At 27.4% G+C, this 24,742-nt stretch overlaps 1 protein-coding gene across 1 annotated transcript; it reads right to left on the reverse strand.

The window, feature by feature from the left end:
- Nucleotides 1-13,296: 13,296 nt before the first annotated feature.
- LOC113866854 (UPF0496 protein At1g20180-like) lies at nt 13,297-23,996 on the reverse strand. The gene is made up of 2 exons (XM_027501652.1): nt 23,925-23,996; nt 13,297-14,373 (listed from the first exon to the last, which is right to left on the reverse strand). The coding sequence occupies exons 1-2, from the start codon at nt 23,994-23,996 to the stop codon at nt 13,297-13,299; spliced, it is 1,149 nt and encodes a 382-aa protein (XP_027357453.1).
- Nucleotides 23,997-24,742: the final 746 nt, after the last annotated feature.

Genomic DNA, 24,742 nt, shown 5'->3' on the forward strand with positions numbered 1-24,742 from the left:
AACTCGTCAAACTTTCTAAACACTAAACTCTTTTTTTCTCTCTCCTAACTTACTTTTACAAAGTTATTCTATCTTCTTCTTTTACTTTTCCATTTACCTTAACCCTTCCTCCCTCTAGCTTCCCATTTTCACACTTTTTTCTTCCTAGAGTCCTTTTTTTTCCAAAATCCTCTAACCCTCTTCTTTGAGTTCTAGTTTCATGTACTTTAATTCATTTCTATCCATGGAAAATGTTGATTATATAAATGGTGATTTAAGTAAATTTTGTATATTTTTTGTGTTATTAATTTTTCTTTAAAATTAGCTTAAGTAAATCAATTTTACTTAAATAAAAATATAATTGGACGTTTAATTTTTGCACAAACTAGAAGAAATCTAGATCCATAAACTACATATTATTTTTTTTTATTGTTCTACTTTTACAAGTAAGAGCAAGTTTAATTAAAGGTAATTAAAATATTAATTTTTTTTAAAATTAAGATCATGTTTCAAATGTGAATTAAGACATTGTATTTTATTGAGTAAAAGGAGAAAATATTATATCAATATTTAATATCTCTATAAATGTGTTTTTCCATTACAATCCATGATAAAAACATATGTTTATATAAAATTATTTTCTTTTGGTTGTGATAGAAAGAATTTGGTTTAGTTTGGATAAAATTTTAGAGAACTTTTTATATAAAAAAAAATTAGTATAAAAATAAATAAAACTTTTTTTATAAGTTGAAAATAACTTATATCTTCAAATTAAAAATAAATTAAATAAGAAAATTTCTAAAAAAAATTAGATAAGTAAAAGTTAAGTTTAATTTATAAAAGAAATTTATTTTATTTTATTACTTAATTCTTTTTCATTTTATAAGTGCTTAGTGAGAAATTTACTCAAATAAGATTTTAAATAATAAGACGGATAATGTTGAAAAAAAAATAGTAATGCAAAAAGTAAGATTAAATTAAAATTAATATAAAAGAGTAATATTTAAGTATGGTTTATTAGTAAAGAATTTATAGATTTTATAATTTAAATTAAATATAAAAGTGTGATTGTATTGACATTTGAGAGTCAATAATTGATCCATCCTCAGCAACTGACCAGAATTTTTTAACCTTAGCATACATAAGATAAAGAAGTTTAAAATGAGGCTAAAAAAATGGGAAAAATTGAAATAGTTGGATAAGACAATGTCAATGAAAAACTTATTTTATAAAGTGATAAATCAAAGTATTTATAGAGTGATACAAATCTAGTATGAAGCTAACATAATTAGCTTCAATTGAATAACCCTTCATGAGATGTTAGAGATTTTTATGTCACTATTAATAATAAGAAGAAAAAAATTAAACCTCTTTAACAAAGTATTTAAATTTTTTTTAGTTTGTGCAAAAATTGAACTTTTAATTCTTTTTTTATTTAAGCGATTTTAGGCTCATTTAAGTAAATTTTGAAATTTTAACTTAAGTGAGAGATTGTTAGAATTAGTTTAAACAAATTTATAAGAGACTAAACCATGAAACTAGCAAATTTGCTTAAATGAGTGCAAAACTGCTTAAGTGAAAATTCATCAGAGACTATAATTTGTGGGACAATAATATTAGTTTAAGAAAGAATAGTTCACTTAAGTGAAAACAAATTCGCTTAAGCGAAATTTAAATTTATTAAGTGAAATTGAACAAAGAGCAACCCTCTCAGACAATTCAACTTGCTTAAGTAAAACTGAAATTATTTAAGCGAAACATGATTTGCTTCAGTGAATCTTTGTTGGCTTAAGAGAACATTGGATAAAGAGTAATGTTATAAGGACCTCATCTTTTGCTTAAGCAAAGACTAACTAGCTTAAGCAAAATGTTTTGCTTAAGCGAAAAATGCAAAAAATGGTTCCCGACTTGCAAAATCAAGAATTCAATTGCAACAAACATGTAAAGAAAATTTATCACATAAATTACATCAAATAATTTAGATCTTTTTACTTAGTGTAAGTTTAAAAACTCTTACACTCGATCTGAGCCTATCATTTAATTTACATCTAACGAATTATAATTTATTACTTCACTAACCGTTAAATGTAAGTTAAATGAAAGACTTAAGTAGAGTGTAAGAGTTTTTAGACTTACACTTGTACGAGAAAATCTTTCCCCATTTTAGAATATACATTTATAATATTGACATAACTACAGAAATATAGCTAACATGAACAAAATAAATAAAGTACAAAATAAAATTATGGTTGATCAAGAATTGACCAAGTTGTATCATCAAGGGGTTCTGCAAACAAAAGAAAGATAAAATACCAAAAATTATATAATGAAGTAAGAAAATATAACTTTGTATTTTTAAGTTAAATGATCTTACCATAAAAAATGTAATAAATTGAATTGATTGTTAGAAGTGAGAGGATCATCAGATGGACGAATAATATACCTCATAGTGTTCAAAAGGGGTAGGTTGATATTCCTAAAATATTGACAAAATAAATAACACATGGTTACAATAAGGATGTAGAAGTTGACTTCTTTATGATATATGCATTAACATATGTAACTAAGAATGTTGATTTTGTGATCAATTGAAGCATTTTTTTTTTCCTTTTTCTTGTAGCTCAATCTAAATTTTGAATTGTTTATACCTATTTCTCTTTATGTTTGGTTATTGCTTGAAACTTTTTGTTTGTATACTATCATTGATGACCAATATAGCAGCATCATCATTATGAATCTCAATATTTTGTGCTTGTAACCAAATGTGTGTGATTTGACGACAAACAACATATACACTTTTACATACTAAGTGAGAGTATTATTTAGAAATAGATACATCAGATGAAAGTCTTATCATTTTAAAAGCTAATTGTCAATATTGTTATGTGGTAACCAGTTTAGGATCCCCTCAATCTCTATTCTTTTGACATTATGTATAATGTCAGAATGACATTCTCTTGTCATCTCTTAATGATGTAGTTTTCAAGCACAACCTTGACATCATTTACTTCAAAACTCTTTAATGTATGAAAATAAAGTGCCAAATGTTTCAAATTTTTGTACAATTGTAACATATAGATGTTACATGATTAACTAATACTCTCTATGATCTCTTGTGGTTGACTATAGTAATGACACATTCAAACAAAAGGAGAATTCAATCCTTTCTTATATGTATTAGGCTATGAATGAATCAAAATTTTTGTTGGAATAGGTTAAATATAATATGTGTATAAAGCTTACCTATTTGTACCAGTATGAGAGACATTTCATATCTTAATATTAATAGCTTATGGTAGGGCTCATACTAACAAATTAATTCATCGTCACACTTGTCTTTCACAACACGTTCAAAGTATGCAAAGAATTTATTTATGTCAATATCAGGCTTCATACAAGCTTTGAAGTTAGAATTTAAACTTTTACTTGATTGAGTACTTTGCATTACAAGTGTGAACACTTCATTCATGTAACATGATGTCCATTTTTTCTTTATGACATATATTGATTCGATCTAATTATTGTTATAAACATTGTATTCCTCAATCATGTTTGTCCAAACTTCCTCAAAGTCAATTAATGTATCAAGTTAGTGAGGTGTTTTATTCTATTTTGTATTAAGTATCATGTACACAAAACATGACATGTCTTAGGCATGTCTTCAATAAGGACCTTAACCATTGTTTGATCTTGGCAAAAAATTACTCAAAAGATTTTATTGTTTTATCATACACCAATAATCACAACACCTATAATGGTTAAAATCTAAGAAAATGCAAGATGCATATTTGCACAATTGATACAATATATAGTGTCAAAAGAAACTAATTCACCAAAATATGTGTAATTTAATACATTTTTTGTGTAAGCCTAAAATATATTTGTTATTTGTTCATTCATATCCATCTAGAATGCATGAAAGAATGATGAATTGTCTAATAATTATCATTAAAAATTTTGCATTAAATAATCAATTTCTCCTTAAATCATACTTTGTCTTCTTACCTTGAGGTAATTTTTTGCATCCTACCTAGTGTATTTGACATTAGCTTTATGACTTGTAAGTGTGGTGATAAATTGAAATGATAACTTTTATTGCAATCCAGAATTCTTAGTTATATCAATCTTATAAGCTTTGACCTTGGTTATCTTACTATGCATAGCAAACATGCGAGTTATGTCCTAAAGTTGTAATAGATAATTATGTTCTTCTACAAATTTGTATATGACAAACTTTTTTATTGTTTTTCAAAAATACTCTAATTCTTGCATAACAATCAATTCTAAAATCAGGTCTATGCTTGGTAATTTGAGAATATCTTTTATCCTCCTTCGAAGGCTCTCTTTACAACAAACATATATACATAAAGTGAAAGCATATTCTTCCTTTCACTTATTGAAGTATTACTTTTTAACTCTAAAACATGTCTACCTACCATATTTAATTCAAAATACACATGCTTCATCTACACTTCCAACTCTAACTTAACTCTTAACTTTCATTTCATAGTTGTAGACGTTATATTTTCTAACAAAATAAAGAAAAGAATTTTTCAAAGTTTATTTAATATTCCACAATTCGTTATAAACTTAAGAAATAGGGAGATTTTTTCTAAAGGTAATACTACTGGACCAAACATCATGTAGTTGTTTGACAAATGGAGAAACAAAAACCAAGTTTTGCTTTTGTATGGCGCTAGACCTCCAAGATTATGTTTTAAGATGGTGTTCTCTTCCCTCTAACTCTAACTTGTACCATTGAAGTGTTTTCTCATAGAGAAAGAGGTTTGGGCAAATATTTCTTGAAGCATACGTCACACCATTGAAGTTTGCATGCCAAATTATTGATAAAATTGTTTAAGTAACCAATTCTCGCTTAGGCGAGTCATAATATCTTAAGTGACATTTGTTTGCTTAATCACTTTTCATTAGATGAGAGGACTTATATCACTTAAGTGACCATTTTTCACTTAAGCAAATAATGTGGCTTAATGATTATACCTATACTAAGCGATTTTGTGTGACCTTTTAGCTCCACTATCATTTATGTGACTTAATATTCACTTAAATAATCCATTATTCGCTTAAGTGAGGAAATTTCACTTAAGGGAAAGTATCAACTTAGGCCAACAATAAAGAAGAGAAAATACCAAAACTAAGTTGTTACTCTTAAAAATTGCCTAAATTGAAAATTACTATTCGAGGGCAAGTATACCCGTCGAGAAGTAATAAAAGTTTCTAAAATAAGTTATCGAGATATCGTCTCACAAAGATTGATTTTAAATTACTAAGAATTTCTTAATTTAATTGTTTGAGCTTAAAAGATGTGAAATTAAGTAAGAACTATAATTTAATTATAAAATTAATTATGAATAAAAGCAAATAACATAACACACGTCTTGGTTGAACTTATAGGGGAGGAACCTTGAGCATATAGGTTAATTTTCTGTTTAACTCTAAATTATATTTCCTTGTGATTACCAATCATTCATGCAAATACTATTAATACTCAATGATCATGTAATATTAATATTTTTTTCTCTAAATTAATATCCTCAATGATCATGCAAGACATCAATTAAAGAAAGCATAAAACACTTATGAACTTGTTAATTTAATAATGATTGGAAGAGAAATATTGGTTTGGTCCACCTAATTTTTTGTCTCACTTTTTCCTATATATTTATTAACTATTCGAGGTACGATCGCCTGATGATATAATTAATTAAGATTATAATTATGCGCAATAGGATAAAAGCTAATCACAAACGAAAACTAAATATAAATTCAAACTTCAAAATCTCATAAAATCATGAACAATAGTTCTCATAGTCCTAGCTATAGAGACTTAGTTACTCATGCTAAAGAAAAAAATAAAATAGTCATAAACAAAGTCATAGAGAAAAGCAAACTAGAAAAAGATGATTTTTTGGTCTTTAAGTATAGTCGCTCAAAGCTCCTAGCCTACCAAGTATGCCAATGATCCCATGTAAGAAAGACAAAATGAAAGATGTATCGAAGAGTGAAAGATAAGATGTAAAACAGTGTGTCCAACAAGATGTCTGAAATATATCTTTTATAGGGTTTGAAAACCCTAAAAGGTCTTTATAATTGGGCTTATTGCGAATGAACACAACCGTGTAAGGCCTTGTTGAAAGGGTCTCGACATGCTGACTGTTGCAAAGCTCTGATCTTTCATCAATTTGTGTCCAAAATGCACCCAAAATCCACTTGTGTCCTCTTATACTAAACTGTACATTTAACATATAAATCAATGTAAAATCTAATTAAAATAAAGGTTAAATATAAATATATGAGTCGTAGAAGAAGGCCTAATTACGAACTTATCAATCACCATATTATTTTCCTTTTTTACTCTCATTCTCAAAGTCAAACCATTCATCTCTTTCATTCCTTTCTTCTATATGTTCTCTTTTCAATGCAAAATGATAGTTTTTTGGAGGTTCTGGTTGTGGAGTTGAGGAAAACTATTGTTGAAATAGGTTAGAATTTGATTTTAAATGGTTCAGGGTTGATTGTAGAAGTTAGAAATATTTAGAACGTCATTGTAATGTCATTGCTTCCTATGTTTGTCATACTAGTTTGGTTATGAATGCACATTTTTTTAATTTTTATAAAATTTGTTTAAGTTAAACAAATTTGCTTAAGTGAATTTTGCATACTGTCATTTTTTTTAATGCATCATACTTAATTTCATTAGTGTGATTTTGCAAAAATAATTACAAAAAAATCCATCCCCAAAAAAAGAGACAACAACCAAAAGTTAGGTGAAGTTCACATGATGTTAAAAATGTGTCAACTCAAGAGTAGCCTCCTAGACCATAGAAAATCTCTTACTCTCCTTTTGATAGATTCAAGTTAAGGACTTGAGCTAAATATTAAAAGTTTTTTACATTATAGTAAAAAAAAGAAAAAAAACTCTTCAAATGCAATGTGAGCTTATAAGAAGAAAAATTTAACGAGTTTAAAAATGAAATCAAAATAAGAAAATGACATTTATTCACATACCTCCAAAATAGAATTGATAAAGAAACAATGAAGAAACGTTATACCATGCATGAGCCTTACAACTACAAAAGATGAAGAAGTTCTGATTAAAATGTTCACAATATCATTTAATAAGGATACAATTTTAGAAAGATTAATCCTTTCAAAAATATATCATTGTTTTAAGAAAAATAATAGTACAAAGCTTATCAAAATCTTTAAAACTTAATTCAACTGATTATTGAGTTTTGAGATTCCTCAATTGGTAACGATATCTAAAATATCATAATAATAATTAGATTATAATTATTTATTATGTTAAAATTTTTTTTACTTGTTTATACTACAAAAAAAACAACTAAAAGTATAAAGTATATTAAGTCAGGAGGCATATTCTCAGTGCATCTCCATAAATATAGATATAGTTTATTTATGAAAAGAAACAATTGAATCTTTCTAATACTTGAAATTTATTTTAGTTAATGAGTTATTTTTTAAAAAATATTTAGATATTCAAATATTAAAATTCATTCAAGAAAGAAAAACCTGTTGATATTAAAATACTTTGGACAATTTATTTTCTTGAAGTTACTAACTTATATTTTTGTTTACATTATCTTTTATGGTTAAATTATTTTTAGGTTATTTTGTAAAGCTCTATCATAGTTTTGTATTTTTAGTACATTTATATGTTATAAGTTTAAATTTAAAATTGCCATGATTTTGTAGAACGAAACTAATTGAATTGTTTCTATTATGCTTTTATTGGTTGTTTGGTTTGTTGAATCTATTGAAGTTACACAGTGATGTATATAAAAATCGATTTGACTTTTTAAACAAGTCCTTACATTAACTTATGTACAAAACTTTTTGTATCACCCTTGCTCATTAACTAATGTTAACAAAAAAGAAAAAATACACTTACTTGATTGATTTGAGCAACAATCAGCGTTAAAAGTAAAACTTATCACATTGATTCCCTTGAGTAACTAATTTAAAAAAAAAATTTAATTAAGTGCTTGATCTTTGTAAAGTTTGTAAAATTTATGTTTAATTTTTATATTTTTTTTATTAAAATAACATAGTCTATTGATATATTGTCAAGTATTAGTTTTTTATTTAATTATTTTAGTTAAAAAAACTAAAACTAATAGTTCCTAAAAAAGTAAAAAATATTTTTTAATAAAATATTTTATAAAAATTAAATCTAAATTATATAAATTTTTGTTGAGATCAAATATTTAATTAAATCCAACAAAATATTTTTAAATTAGTTGTCAATTACAATCACCGTAAAGAGTTTTCAAAATCTATTGGTTTGACAACTTATCTAAAAGTCTATATTCAACCTACGTAAAATATGTATTATGTAGTAGTGTTTATTTTATATTAGTTCTCTAATTTATTTATTTATTTATTTAGTTTAATCCTTCCAAATGAAGATATAGAACTAAATAAAAAAAATTAGAAAAAAAACTAAAATAAAAGATAATTTTAAAGAACCAAAATAAAATTAAAGACCAAGTTAGAAAAAAATAGAGAATCAAAATTATTAATTTAGTATATTCTTTGATAGTTTAATATATAAAATGATTTAATTGAAGAATTAAAGATATTGATATTTTCAGTTTTTTAATATTATTAATTCACATTTGTTATTCATGATATGCATGAAAATTTTCTTAAAAATTTAGACGTTTAATTTTTAGCCATTTCTTTTTTTTTTTTTTGCAAAATTTTGAAATAATTTATTATTTAGCATGCATATATCATTATTAAAAAATATTAGCATGATAATATATTTTAATATAGGACATTATAAATAACACTAATAATTTAATTGAAGAAATGTTTTTCATATTTATTTTATTTTTATTTTTATCACCATAATCTTATCCTAAAAATTCCAATTAAGGTAAAGAATATTATTTTTAATAATTTTGAATTTTTTAATAAATTGAGATACTTGTGAATTATTTGAACTAAACTTTTAAATGGTAGGCTAAATTTATCTTTTTAGTTAAACAAGTAAGCTGAAACTTAAAGTTAAGCTCAAATTTAAACTACTATATCTTGAGAATATGATAATGTGAATTAATGTTATACTATTTTTCAATAAAATACTATTTATAAGTGCTTAAAGTGAACTCTGAAAGCTAAAAGTTAATAATTTTTTAAATATATAATATAAATTTATATCATATAAGTTGCCAATTTTTATTATTGATGTCTACTATCTTACTTTTACTGTTGCTCCAGGTAGCAGTTAACATGGTCACCAAGTTATGATTTATTCCGTTAAAATTGTTACATTACACGTAACTAATGCTTATCATACACGGTTAAACCACCATAATTGAGTATTGTACATGAGTTGCGAAAGCAATAAATACGGCACACAAGATGTAAAATCAGGTACAGGATTTATAACTCAGTTGAAAATCCAAGCATATGTTAAATTTTCAAAATAATTTATACTAATAGTCTTGTTTCTTAAATATTTTAAATAAATCAAATAACTAATTCCTCTATATCAAACATAAAAATATAAAAATTTAATATTATGTAGCTTAATGGATCTATCGGTTCGTATAATTTTATTTTATTTTAAAAAAATTATGCAAGTTCCTATTTACTAATATATTTGTCAAAATTATACTAGTCCACTTTTTTCCTTCCATTGCCGCCCCATAGAAATTGGATTTTTCATACAGTGGTCCCGTGAAAACATGGACCACCCGTAGTCCAACTTACATACACTGCTAAATTTACTTTATAAAAAATTAAAATTGTCTAATAAATATTAAAATAATAAGCCAATTACCAAGTTACAACATGATTATGGACCATGTGTGGTCCAAAACATGTGAAAACCACCCTATAACAACTCTAAAAACCTTTTCAAAGAATAGTCTCAAGAACTTTAATCGTTTTGAAGTATGAGTTTAACATAATTTATCATAAATTTTTGTTAAATCTAATTAAATCTTTTTTAAGAATTTGATTTAATCTGTTAATCTTTTTAATAACGTATTTTATATTAACATTTTTAATAAATAATTAAATCTATTTAAAAATAAATTATCAAACTATTAGCATATTTTTAAAAAAGTAATAAGACTTGAATTTGAGAAAGTTATAACAAATATGATTCAACATTTTTATATTTATAATAAAATTACATATACATATTTGTTATATTTATTATTTTAAAAAAAATATATTATAATTTAATATTATTATAAATTTTAAATAATTTATTTTATTATATTTAATAAAAAAATTTAAATTTAAATCTGACCTATTTAATTAATTAAATTTTTAAAAAAATTAAATTAAACTAATTATTTAAATAAGTCAAACATTAGATAGGACAAGTCGTAAACTCTTATCAGACAATGTAATATATAAATTAAGAAAAAGGTGTTATAGTCAAGAATTATTTTTTTTCAAGCCTTTATACATAATTGCTTTTAATCTTTACTAACAATGGATTATTAGAAGAAGAAAAAATTGTGTATATCTGACTTGGAAACTATGAACTTTAATTATAATAGTCAAATACACTTTTATGAATAATTATACCTTTTAAATCTTATACCTTTTATGAAGAGTTGTGACAATTAATATTATTTTATTTATAAATTTGGTCTATTAATTATTAAAAGTAAAAATAAGTAGACTTATGATATTTATAAGAAATAAAATTCATATAAGTATTTATAAATTCTAATAAATATTCTTATAATATATTTTAGAAGGCCTGAAACGTTATAAATATAATATACGTAGGGTATTAGAAAAATATCTAACAGTTATTCACATATTAGTTTGTTCCTCATTTGACTCCGACTTTGTATTGGTTACATCACATATATCCGATTGAGATGAATACATGGGTAGACTTTTCACACCTGACATACACCATCTTCGCTGCAATTGACAAGGATGAATGTTGCTTCGACCCTGAGAGGAATACTATCATCTACCTATGGATATGAATGCATCTGAAATCTTCACCTACCGCTATAGAGGGTTGATATGTATCACCTAGATTCCAATTTAGTGTTTTTCCTTCTTTAGCACAACTCTGGATGCTAAATACTCCCTTTTGTATGTGAAGATTTTAGGATTTAAGTCTAGCTATCGTTTGATTTAGTGGTAGTTTTTGAAAAATAAAACTCTTTTATCATTCTTTTTCAAACTTTATCCTAAACATTTTAATTATGATTAGAAGTACGCGACCATGTTGACAGGGAGCACAACCATGCAAATATGAAAATTGAAAATCTAGAATTACTACCAAAGGAACTTGGTTGCCTCATGCAAAGCTCTGACTTAACATTGCGAGCCAAAAGGTCGTGTCATAGCTTAACCAAATTCAGATTAGGAGGATTTTTGTCGCTTCATTTGAATCAACCTGTGTGGAAGCTTGAATGTTATTCTCTTGCCTCCATAGGAATTTTGAGTGTATGATGATGTATTGGTCTTTAAAGTTGCACCTTCCTTGCCTGGCTTATGAGCACCAGGGGTGTTTTGTTACGTTAGAGGCAAAGAAGGTTACCACTTCATCTTGCATTTACAGAATAAGTGTGCGCTTGTTCACATCAATGAAAAGTGCTTGTAGTAGTCAGGAAAGGATGTCACAAAATGATTGAGATATATACTTTTGTTCTTTCTAGCATCTACTCCGTAGAAGTCAACTGAAAATAGAAATCTATCTACTTTTACTTGCACGTCTTCTAACATGCTTTTAGCGCAAACAATGGTCCCTTAAGACAGATAGCTAGAGTAGGCTTGATTCTTTCATACCCAATTGACGATAAATAAAGAGTTATCTTAATTAAAGCTCCTAAATCACATATATAAACACTTAAGTGTCCTCTGACTTGCATGGGCATGCTATAAATTTAGCGCGATTGTGCACATAAGCATGAATGTAGTTGCTGAAATATATTTACACATGCCTTCACTGTTGTTTCATTGCTCGGATATTTATAAATTTTTATAATGCTAGATTTCTTCAAATTAAGCTCGTTTTTACTCAAGAACTCATTTTCAACTCTATTTCACCAATCTTAAAAAAAAAATAAAGAAAAGCGAATAAAATTAAAGATTATATGCTAAATAAAAAAATTATCCTCTTCTTTAATATAAGGTGATACACTGATGATTTATTAACTACAAAAAAGAATAATCATTGCAATAATCTTATTGAAATTCTTATCAAATAAATTAATATATAGAAGTATATACAATTTAAAACTAATTGATATTTTATCCTATTACTATACGTTAAAGTGTAATATTTAAAATATAAATAGATTTATATTATTAAATTATATATTTATTATTGTTTAAATGATCTAAAATATATTATACAAAATTACTAAAATAGGATCATATGATTCAATAATTAATTAAAAAATGTATACTTTATAAAATACCATTAAAAGTGTATATGTCAAACAGATGGTGTTAGTCCAGTTTAGATAAAAAAAAATTATATAGAAGAAAAAATGGGTATTGAAATGAACAAATTTTTTTTATAAGTTAGAAATGACATCTTTTAAAAAAAATTAAATGATAGAACTTCTTAAAAATAAAGATTCTACTTTATAAAATAAAATTTATTTATTTTTTATATTATTTTTTTCCTATAAAAACTTCTTTAAAAATTTAACAAACGGTCATTATCTCTTCCAACCCTCTTTGTGTGTCCTCATCAATCATGACATTGAGTTGGATTTTAGAATTTTAGAATTCAAAATTAACATTATGTGAAATTTATAATTATAATATCAGATTGTTTTAGTTTTTCGAAGAAAAAAATTCAAATATATGACTCTTAGCCGGACTAAAGTGGAACTTGGACTGAATTGATAGAAGTCGAATGAAGAATAGTATTTTTTTTTTTTCCAATTTTTTTATAGAGAAACTTTGCATAATTACATTAAACTAAATTTTGAAGTGTTTATATAAAACACAATATTTTGAGATCCAAACAACAGTTAAGTTAGGTAGGTTTAATTGAAGAAACAATAATGTCTTAACCCTTTATATATATATATATATATATATATATAAAGTTAAGATTTCATTTAAATAAAACAAATTTTTATACGAGTTACACCTTAAAAAAGCTTTGTTATCATAAATTACATGTCATTGTCAAATAGATTAACCCATATTGAAATGTAAACACAAATCCTCCCAGCCACTTAAGAAAAAACACTAATATAATGATAAGATACAAGAAAAAACAATTCTTAATAACACTGTACAAGCTTCACAAGTATATTTTCAAGTCTACTGTCCGAAGCCTTCTGTACATGTTTCTGTCATTTCCTTAATAACCAAACTTCTTGCTCGGTTAATTGTCACAAGGCACAAGTACAAATGTTCTTCAAGTTCTTCCACTTGTTTCCTAAACTCAGCAGCACTTTTCTGAAGCTCCTTCACTATTTGCAAAAAGCATTTATCAACTTTCCTATCCAAACAGAATTGCACCATTGCCCTGTTATGTTCAATGTCATCATGAAGCCGAGCTACTAGCCTACTCATTGTTTCAAAGTCTCTATTCAATATGTAAGTTCCCTTGGCTGCCATGTCAAGCTGATCACAAAGTTTAGTGAGAAACTTACTTCTTGAAAACCTTGAACTTGGAAGCTTCCTCTTAATACTCACGCATGGAATGCTGAGAAATGCTGGACCCATGATTAAAGCTACTGAAGTATGTGCTGTTGTAACTGTGGCTGTGGTAACCACTAAGCCACATGCTAGTACAACACAAATTCTTGATGCCTTCTTCAAATACTTCATTATCTTAATTTTCCTTCCTACCCTTTTTCTCATTGATTTTAAATGGTGCAAAACTAATGGGTACTTATTATCACTTATGAGCTTGAAACCAAGATTGCTAAGATTGGAAAATGGGTTATTTGAGACAATGAATGAGTTAAGCTCAAAACCAATTTGTTTGAGTTTATCATGAGAGTCATTATTTTCATCCATAATGTCTAGTGCTCTTTGAATGAATTGGTAATTACATTGAACTTGGTTGATGCTTTTGAGAATATGGGTGCAAATGAATGAAGCCTCAGCGCTGATGTCAAAGTAGCTGAGCATGAGATTCTTTAGTTCTGGTGTCTTTGAAAGGATTGTTGTATTAATAATAGAATGTATGGTTTCTTGATCTGGTTCAAGGAAGATTTCTGAAAATTTATTTTGTTTGGAATAAATGGAAGGCTGGCTTGCAAGTAATTGAGCCTTGTTGAAAAAATCAGCATAGGATTTTGTCCTTAAAGCCTTCTGGTACTCCTCATGGAAGTTTATGCTTTTTTGAGCATCTCTAGGTTGCTTCACATCTGACAGCAGAAATATAATCTATACATCAATCAAATGTCAACAAGAATGTACCACAAAAAGAAACTTGTCTTTTAAAGATAGGGAACCAGCTGCATGTCTGAATTTAATTATTTCGGGAGATAAAGTCATTCAAATTTTAAATAATTCTATGGGAAATTTGATTTGAAAGTAAATTTGATTTGAAAGTAAATTATACTTTACTCTGTTGTAGATTGATACCTTTTGTTTTTTTTTTTTTTAATTTACCTCCTATATTTCTTTTTGTCAATAAATTTCTATGATGAGAATATAGTGATACAAAAAAGTGGTATTACAAAGAGGTTAAATCATACGGAAAAAAGAAAAAGAGTTTACTGATGTAACAAAAAATGTATAAGATAAATTTTAAAACGTTCAAACTACATAAAGATAAAGTGTAATTTACCTTAGAAAAAGGACGTATAAAATTTTAGAATATCACATAAGCCATTGAGCTCAAATAACATAAATAGAAGCTAATTTATGAAAGATTTAGAGTATGTTTAATTTTTTTTAAATGAGTTTTTTTAAATATAATATAAATTTATACTATATTTAGAAGGAAAAAAATAGAAAAATCTTTTTAAAAGAGAAATCAAACATAGCCTTAGTATGTAATTAATAAGACACACGAAAATAAGGCAGTATACAAGAAACTAAATAAAATGAATAAAGTCGTTTGGTTTAACAAAGCAAACTTACAACAATCACAGAGCCGAGGAGTAGTAGTCAGAAAGAAGTTTCTGAGCTTCAAAATTTAAGAAAATGGAGGACATAGTTTTTACATTATTTAATTAAAGAATACATGGAGAAAAATATTACTTTCGCTCTTTAAGAAACAGGACCAAGCTTTTCCATTTACCCTCTCAAATTGTGTTGCATTTATATATTTACCTTTGAAAATTTTGCCATTATTTGTTTTTAGAATGTACTGAATACGAAAATGAAAACATTTTGGTGAGGAAAATGTTAGCATGTACTTCCATTTCATTCAAGGAAATTTTATGCTTGTCTTTCAATTAATTATTCGTACATAACATTTTCCTTTGATAAACAAGTAGAAAATCAATTAATCTTTCCAAGATTCCCAAATAATTATTAAGCACGATATTGGTTTTAAAACACTACCTTTAACCTAACTCATGTCGCAAGGATTTTCAAGTTGTGAAGATAATAGAGAAATAAAAAGCTGAAGTAAGAACATACCTTGGGAAGCCTTACAAGCTCTTAATTTTGATAACATAGTTGGTTGATCTTTCGAACAATCTTGTTGATGAAATTAAACCTAAAAAGATAATTAATATAACTATATGAACAATCACATAGATTCAATAAATGAGACATATTCGGTGCAGTTTCATCACCCCAATTAATTTTTCGTTGTAGTCTTTTATAAGAAAGAGCAATGAATCGATGATCCACAAAGAGAGTACTAATCGACTTTTTGGTATTCTGTTGAAGTTGATAGACATGTGTAGTTTGCTTGTATATAAAGCCTATCGATCGAGGTCATTACAATAATTCATGTTTAAGCTTTCTTTTCGTCATAATCATTTCGAATATTATCTTCTGGAGGGAGACAACTATAATAATTGCTTTTCTATAAGTTGTTTGCAAGCTTTAATGCCAAAATAACTGATGACCCCTTTTCTCCTGAGAGCTTTTTCTTATCTTTCAATTTGTCCCCTTGTTTTACGTGTATTCTCCTTTTTTCGGTTACATAATTTTACAACTTTACATCAGTTCTAACCTACAAGTGTACTAGAAGGCCAAGAGATATTTCTCAATGAAGAAAGGTAATATAAAATACATTTCTTGGTTAAGTTACCATTATACCCTTCCATTGTTTATATATTTTCTTTGAAATCGATTAAAATCAGTTATGACATATATTTACATGTGAACAGATAAAAAAAAGTTATATGACGGTTTATGATTTTACAGTGACATTAAATTATACCTAGCAATTAATAACATTAATATATATATATATATATATATATATATATATATATATATATAATCTGAGTCTTTCATTTAACTTATATCTAATGAGTTATAATTTATTATTTCACTAATTGTTAGATGTAAGATAAATAAAATGTTTAGATCAATTGAATGTAAGAATTTATAAATTTATACTGGTGTGAGAAGATATTTCTCTCTATATATATAGATATACACATATAAAATGACAAGTTTATCTTATTCAAGTAGATTACAAATCTAAAATATTTATATAATGAAAAGGAATAAGGATGAAAAAAAAAAGGAATACATACATTTGAATGTTGCATGCAATTTGTTAATGCAAATTAAATCCTCCTAAATCATTAATTGAACAGTAGTCTTAGACACTCAACAATTTGTTAATTGTCTTGTTATCATGCAATCAAATGTGTTGAATATGTATATGGCTGAGGGGAAATATGAAGTCCAAACTTGATTGTTCAGTGATCTATATATTGTCATCATTAAACAGATTAGCTACTCAATCATGAATATTCATTCCTTTTGAGTTTACTTTCTCTTAAATCAATTAATCATCTCATCATCATAGTCAATTACGTTCGGGGATGGCCCACCAAATCATAAATTTTGTTAAGCATTAGGCAACTGAAATAGACCTCGAAGATGAGTATAGAAAAAGAATAGTCGTTTTATATAAGCTTAAACCTAGTTTTGAGAAAGCAACAAACCTTACCTACTTTCCAAGTAGGTGTCAATTATGAACATTCTCAAAGTGAAAAACAAATAGTAAGGCATTTAATTACATTATGTTCTGGTCATTATCAATTCCAATATTTTCTATGTCAAGTATTGGTAAACAAATATTTGAAGTAAAAGAGTCAAACAATGACAGTCAACTTGATATACTAACATTGTCAATATGGCAATATTGCTACAGGATAATGTAATGAATTCTAATAGACTTTTAATTAAAATAATATGCGAATCGTCAAACCCATTTAATGATAAGTTCTTCCCTTTACCATTGCAGGAGAGGAAAAAATCTTGATCGCCCATGAGGTTATTTGTTCTTTGTTTTTAAATTGCATGAAAGAAAAATTAAATGGAATAAATTATGGAAACTTTGTTGTTTAAAATCTTTTTGTGACTTTACATAATATGATCAGAAATATTATAAGCCTCCTTTTAAAAAAAAATCATACTAAAATGTTTTCTAGAAGAATTAATCAATTTTATTGAAGATATTTTGAAAATCATCGCTTAGAAGGAGGAGTTAGTTAGAAATGATTAATATTTTATTTTAAAATGCATATGTATTTATTAAAATTAATTATTTTTCTTTATTTTTATTATCAATTTCTTTTTTCTATCAAAGGGGAAAATACGAAAAGAGGAAAGAAAACATATCGAAGACATGTGCAACACAGTCAACTGAGTCACGGTAACCTCCACAAGGTGACAACTCATCAAATCATTAAGCCACATAACACATTGCAATTTGTGGGGAAAGAGAACCATGCAAAGAAGCAACCCCTTATGTTGATGGTGTTATACACAAGATACTCAATCCACGCCATATGTGAGGATGATTCCTTAAGAGACTCCTCTAGGAGAAAAAAAAGCATTGAAAAATGGAAAAGAAAAATGCATTATGCGTGTGCGTGGAGAATTCAATTAGCAATGAATTAGGCTATTTGATGTATGATTCAATTCACTGCAGTCCACTGCCATATGCTTAATGTGTTTCATCCATGTCCACATGCATCATTTTGTGCTCTTTCTCTCTTCTGTAACGTCATTTTTCCCCCTTGGATTAAGATGTTAATGACTGTATCCAAGACATGGAATTCAACATATAAATTTAGCATTGCAAACCCTACTTGACCTAAAGTCTTTAGCCTGAAAATCTCAATTGCCTAGTAAAGGCATCTATTACTATAAGACCGTTAGACATTGTTAGGTGTGGTTTCATCTTTAACGTTTGAACTTCTTGCTGAATCCTCTTGTGCTCAAAAAGAACATTTTACTGTTACTTATGTGATGCATTCGCGTGAAGCAACAAAACAAATATGTCAAACAGATATCAGTTAAAGAATATAAATAAATTATTAGAAATACTATTAATACATAGTTATTATAAATTTTAATACATTCTTAATATATATATATATATATATATATATATTAAGAATGTATTAAAATTTATAATAACTATGTATTAATATATATATATATATTAAGAATGTATTAAAATTTATAATAACTATGTATTAATAGTATTATATATATATTAAAGATATGGTATTTTTTATAAATATTAAATTTATCAATTCAATATTAAACTATAATTTTTTATGCATTATATATGTAGATTAAATATACCAAATTTTATATACTTTATAACTATTAAATTTAATTTATTTTAATATGGAATATATTTTTAAAATATAATTAAATTTTAACTATTGAATTGTGTGGCATTGTTATTGGAATATAATTTAAGCTGGAGTAAAAATATATTTTCTTTAGAGAAATCGGAGTTTTGAAGTAAGTTGAAAAAACATCCAATTGCGTTTCACATTAAAAAAAAAAATAATCAAATAGAGCTACAATGCTTAGAGCCTTAGATTGATATTACTCAGTGTATGAATAAGTGGATTCTTCAAACGCAAAAAAAATAAAAATAAAAAAATTATAAAATTATATATAAATCAAAATTAAATGATACTTCAAACTGATTTTCATGATTTCACTTTTACCATTTTAATAAAATTTTAAGAATTAATATTTTACTTTTATTTTTCTTTAAACAGATTTTTATGTGTAAAAAATGTTAATTATAAATTTTAGGTCTAACTTGAAACAATAAATACCAATAATAACAATAATAATAATTATATAATTTATAAAAATTTAAAATAATTATTTTATTTATATAATTTTATTATAATAACTTTTTAATAAAAAAATTACTATTTTTATATACTTAAATTTAACTTTAAATATTAAAGCTAAAAATATATTATATACTAATAAATATGTTCGTGCATTGCACGAATTTGCATAAATATATTTATATATTTTTTATTTAATTTAATTATAAAATAATTATAATTTAAATACAAAAAATTATTTTTAATATAACAGAAAGATAAAAAATGTTAAATAAATATTTTAGTTATTTTTAAAGTAAATTATATATAAAAAAAATAAATCTAATAGTTAAAATTAATTTATATATGACTTTAAATATTAGAAATTTTAATAATAATTTATTTATAAATTAGTAAATATATTTATGTGTTATTCAAATTTATTTATATTTTTATTAAAATTATTTTATTTTAAAATAAAAAATTTATAATTTAAATATAAAAATATATAACAATAAAATTTTATTATATTAAATAATATCAAATATAATTACATTAAAAAATATGATAAATATATTTTTATATATTTAAAAATTTTAATTAAGATTTAAATAGAAATTAAAAGAGAAAATAATTTTATTAAATATAAAAATTAATTCATATATCATTTAAAATTACACATATTGATATAATATAAAATTTATAAGTCACATATAAAATATAAATAAATATGATAAGAACTAGTCCATACATAATAATAATAAAGTAAGATAGATATATATAATAAGATAATAAAATTATTTTATAAAGATGAAAAAGTTCAGTGATATTCTACTTTTTTAAATTCTACAAAATTTTAAAAGTATTTATACAATAATGCAATAAAATTGTTTAATCTTTTAAATCTTTTATTGTTGTTTTTCGTTCAGTATTATTTGCTTCGTCTTCATCAAATTATAATCTAAAATAAAATATCAAATATAAATTACTATATAATCTAAAAAATTTGGTGTTCTAGCGGTGAGAGATATACACAAAGAACTTATTGTCAAATTATTTTCTTTTATTTTCATATTTATATTATCTAAACTTTCTTCATTCTCAATATGTAAAGATTAAATAATAAAAATAAAGTTATTCATCATAGTATTGTAAATATTATAAATGGAAATAATAAAATTTCAATTTAATCTTCTATGTTACCTTCACTACTCGACTTCAAAATTTTATTTGCTGTAAAACTTTATTTTTCACAACTTTCAAAGTAAGTACTCATTTTTATTTGAAAAATATATGAAGTGCCTATAAAATTTAAAAGTTGTGGAGGCAACTTCAACTTTTCACCATCATCCCAGAAAAATTATCACATAAAAATAATTATTTATTTTAATATATTTTATTTATATAATCAATCATTTGATTAAATTTTACAGTAAATTAGATCTTAAAACATTTGCTTACAATTTCAAATGTTTCAAAGAGATCTTTTAACTTTATTTGTGCTAGTTGTTCAACAATTTTATCAAATAAGACACATATAATTGAATCAGTAGAATCTTTAACATCAATCTCAAGACCAAACTTGTAATGTATATAAATTAAGGTAATAATATATAATTTAATTTATTTTAATATTAAAATTTAAAAAATAAAATACATAGTATTATAATTCAGTTACCTTATCATTGGGTACTCAACATCTTTATAACATAATTCACATTTAGTCCTTGAAAAATTAAAAATATCACGCTAGTTTTCGACTTTCATCTCCGACGGGTATTTAAGTTCCTAGACTTAGATGCCGTTAATAAACAGTAATGAAATGCTAACATGTCAAGTTAAGTGACACGCGTCATTGTTTACATGTCAAAACAATGTTGACGTGTCACTTTAAGTGACACGTGTCATTAATTACATGAAAAAAATGATATTGTATGTGGTATAGTATATGTTTTCATTTCATTTTAATCTTTGAGATTATAACTCATCGGACATTTTAACCCTTAAAATTTCATCGACAAACATTTTAGTCCTTAAGATTATAACTCATTGCTTTCTTTATTTTTCTTTCATCTTCATATCTTTCTTTCACATCTTCTTTAGCTTCTTCTTGTGTGAATGTGATTACACACTCTTCTTCTTCGTAGTTTTCCTTTGTATATATGCATGCATTCATATCAAATATTTGGGTTTTACTTGAGCACAAAATCTTGAGTTGTAAGTGATGAAGCTATTATGGTGTGAGCGCAATCTTTTACATGGGTGTGACTTGAAGATGATGTGTTGGGTTTTGAACAGCAATGGTTAGTTTTGATGATGCTGCAGTTTACAATGAGTTAGGACAACGATAAAGGTTTCAGCATGACTTTTCTATCATTAGACGAGTCGAAGAACTCCAATCACTCTTCTCTTCCCTTCCCTTTCCTTCCTCTTCTTACGGTGCCACCAATCATCTTGCAAATGCAGCTCCACATGAACTTTCTCTATCATCTCCTCCACCAGATCCTTTTTCAACAGAACTTCTACCACCCATCTTCTCTTTCTCTCTCTCTCAGGGACTAAAATGTTTGTTGGTGACAATTTTAGGAATTAAAATATCTGTCAGTGACAATCTTAGGGACTAAGATGCCTATCGGTGACAATTTCAAGAACTAAAATGTCTGACGAGTTATAATTTCAAGGACTAAAATGAAATGAAAATGTATACTATACCACATCCAATGTTGTTTTTACCACGTAATCAATGACATGTGTCACTTAACGTGACACGTAAACATCATTTTGCCACATAAGTAATGACATGTGTCACTTAATATAACATGTCAGCATTCCGTTACTGTCTATTAACGGCCTCTAGGTTTAGGGACTTACATGTCGACTGTAACACCTTAAATTTAATTTCAGTTAAATAATAATTTTGCAAATCGGATAACCAAATTTTCATAAAAGATTTCGAAAAAAGTGAAGGGTTACAAATTAATATCAAATAACTACTAGGGGACTAGTTCAATTACAACAATTTCAAAATAAAATTGAAGTCCTATAGCAGTCCATCCATCCCTTCACTGAGTCTGATGTTGATCGTCTTCATTACCTGAAAAATGAATGTAAGGGTGAGTACTCTACACTACACAAAACACACAGTCAGGATAGGGTCTCACCTCCCGTACTTTTCCAATACATTAAACAAGTACATTCACAAGTAGCATTCCACATCCATAAGTATAATTCATAAACCCATGCATATGCATGCCAGTCATATTCACTGCAGCACTGTGATCACAGATTTACACCATGAATGGTCGCCGGTTACCCCTGCCTCACGGATACCTCGTGGTCAGTTACGGGTCGCTCAACAAAGGTAATGGTTAGAGGTCTAGTCAGGAAGAGAGTGTGTGGCTTGTGGTGCACCCGTTCCATAGTCGGTGTCACCACTACTCCCTCTTCCCCCAGGTATTTCGACCGTTCTCATCCCCACACCCCCAGTGTATTGCTGAACCATTCACAGCACATTACAACGGCGCTAACACGCCCCATTCACATATATTTCATTCACACATGCAATATTCATTCATATTACACGGCACATGACCCATATCCATCCATATTACACGACCCTCGGGTCCACATTTGTTCACAATATTCATTAATTCATCTATCAATGGTATTCCATCACACATAATTTTTCCCACAGGGCCTAACTATTCCAGCACACATCACAATGCACACCAATTTCCATCAAACACACCATTTCTACTTCCTATTTCAGCCACATTGCATTAATAAAAAAAATACACAAGAATTATAATACATTGAGATAGAGTAGAATCTCCCCTTACATTAGATTGAAGACCCACACTCAGATTCAACCACAGACGTGCTCTTTACATATATTTCGGCCTAAAACACATAGAAGAACTTCATGAGAATCCAAGGAAACCCAGAAACAGAGAAAAGGGGATGAGAAACGAAACCCTAACCATTAAAACTCACCTCCAAGCGTTCTTTACGCGAATTCAACCTTCAATCAAGTTTTTGAACGGCTTTGGAGGCAATTTAATCGATATAAAAGAGTTTGGGAATGAGATGATCAAAGGGAATTTGAAGGGAGAGGGAGAAATAACCCTCCTCGAACCCTAACTCCCTTTAAATCCTTTCCTGGTCGCGACACTCTCGCTACAGCAAGACACATCTCGCTGCAGCGACGCCCTCTGTCGCCACAGCAAAAATCTCAGATGAAATTGCACTCTGGTTTTTACAGAATCTCGCTACAGCGAGACTACACCCAGAAATTCATCACAAACTGTCGCTCTTTTGCTACAGCAAGAAGGTGACATTTCTGGTCCTTCCTCCCAAGGCCCTTTCGCTACAACTAGAATCCTCTCGCTGCAGCGAGAACAGCCCAGTATCACGCCCTGCACTTAGGCATTTAGCCCATTTTCAGCCCAACCAGTCATGCATACACACACACACACACACACACACACACACACACATATATATATATACACACATTTAGATTTATATAATTAACAATAATTAATATTACAAAATTAAGGTGTTACAACTCTCTCCTTCTTTAAGGAATTTCGTCCCCGAAATTCAACCAAACACTCACAAATTACAAAAACAACCTGGGTACAACTCCTTCATTCTACTCTCTGTTTCTCATGTGACATCTCCCTCATCACTTGAGCTCCAAATTACCTTCACCAATGATGCTGTAACAACCCAGGTGGACGCTGGTGCTCTACCTTCGCCTTCTGGCAAGTTAGACATTTAGCCACATATTCAGCCACGTCCCTCTTCATTCCATTCCACCAAAAACTCTTCTGAAGATTCTGATACATTTTAGTTGCACCGGGGTGAAAACTCATCCTACTCTTATGTGCTTCCTCAAGCACCATCTGTCTCAGCTCATCTACTTGAAGAATGCGCACTCAGTTCTGGAACTTAATCACTCCATTCTCATCACAGTGGAACTCTAAGTCTTTCCCCTCACCTTTCTGTCTCATCATGTCTTGCAGGAAGGCATCTCCCTGCTGAGCATCTCGAACATACACCAAAAAGTCGTTGTGAATCGTCGTCGCTCTGATATATAAACTCCCTGACCTCACCTCCATAGCCAAATTCATGTCCCGAAATTCCTCAATCAACTCCATCTCTTTCACCATCATCACTGCCACATGCAATGATTTTCGGCTCAAACCATTGGCTACCACATTTGCCTTGCGAGGGTGGTAAGACAATGTGAAGTCGTAGTCCTTGAAGAACTCCATCCATCTCCCCTGCCGCATGTTCAGCTCCTTCTGGTCAAACAGGTATTTCAAGCATTTGTGGTAACTGAATACCTCAAACCTCGCTCCATATAGGTAATGCCTCCATACCTTAAGAGCGAAAACCACCGCGGCCAATTCCAGATCGTGAGTCAAATAGTTGACTTCATGTGGGAGCAACTGCCTTGAGACATAGGTGACCACTCGTCCGTCTTCCATCAAAACACAACTAAGTCCTTGCCCGGATGC

The sequence above is a fragment of the Abrus precatorius genome, unplaced genomic scaffold (genome assembly GCF_003935025.1).
Source record: "Abrus precatorius isolate BTA unplaced genomic scaffold, Abrus_2018 Scaffold5, whole genome shotgun sequence".
Lineage (NCBI taxonomy): Eukaryota > Viridiplantae > Streptophyta > Magnoliopsida > Fabales > Fabaceae > Abrus > Abrus precatorius.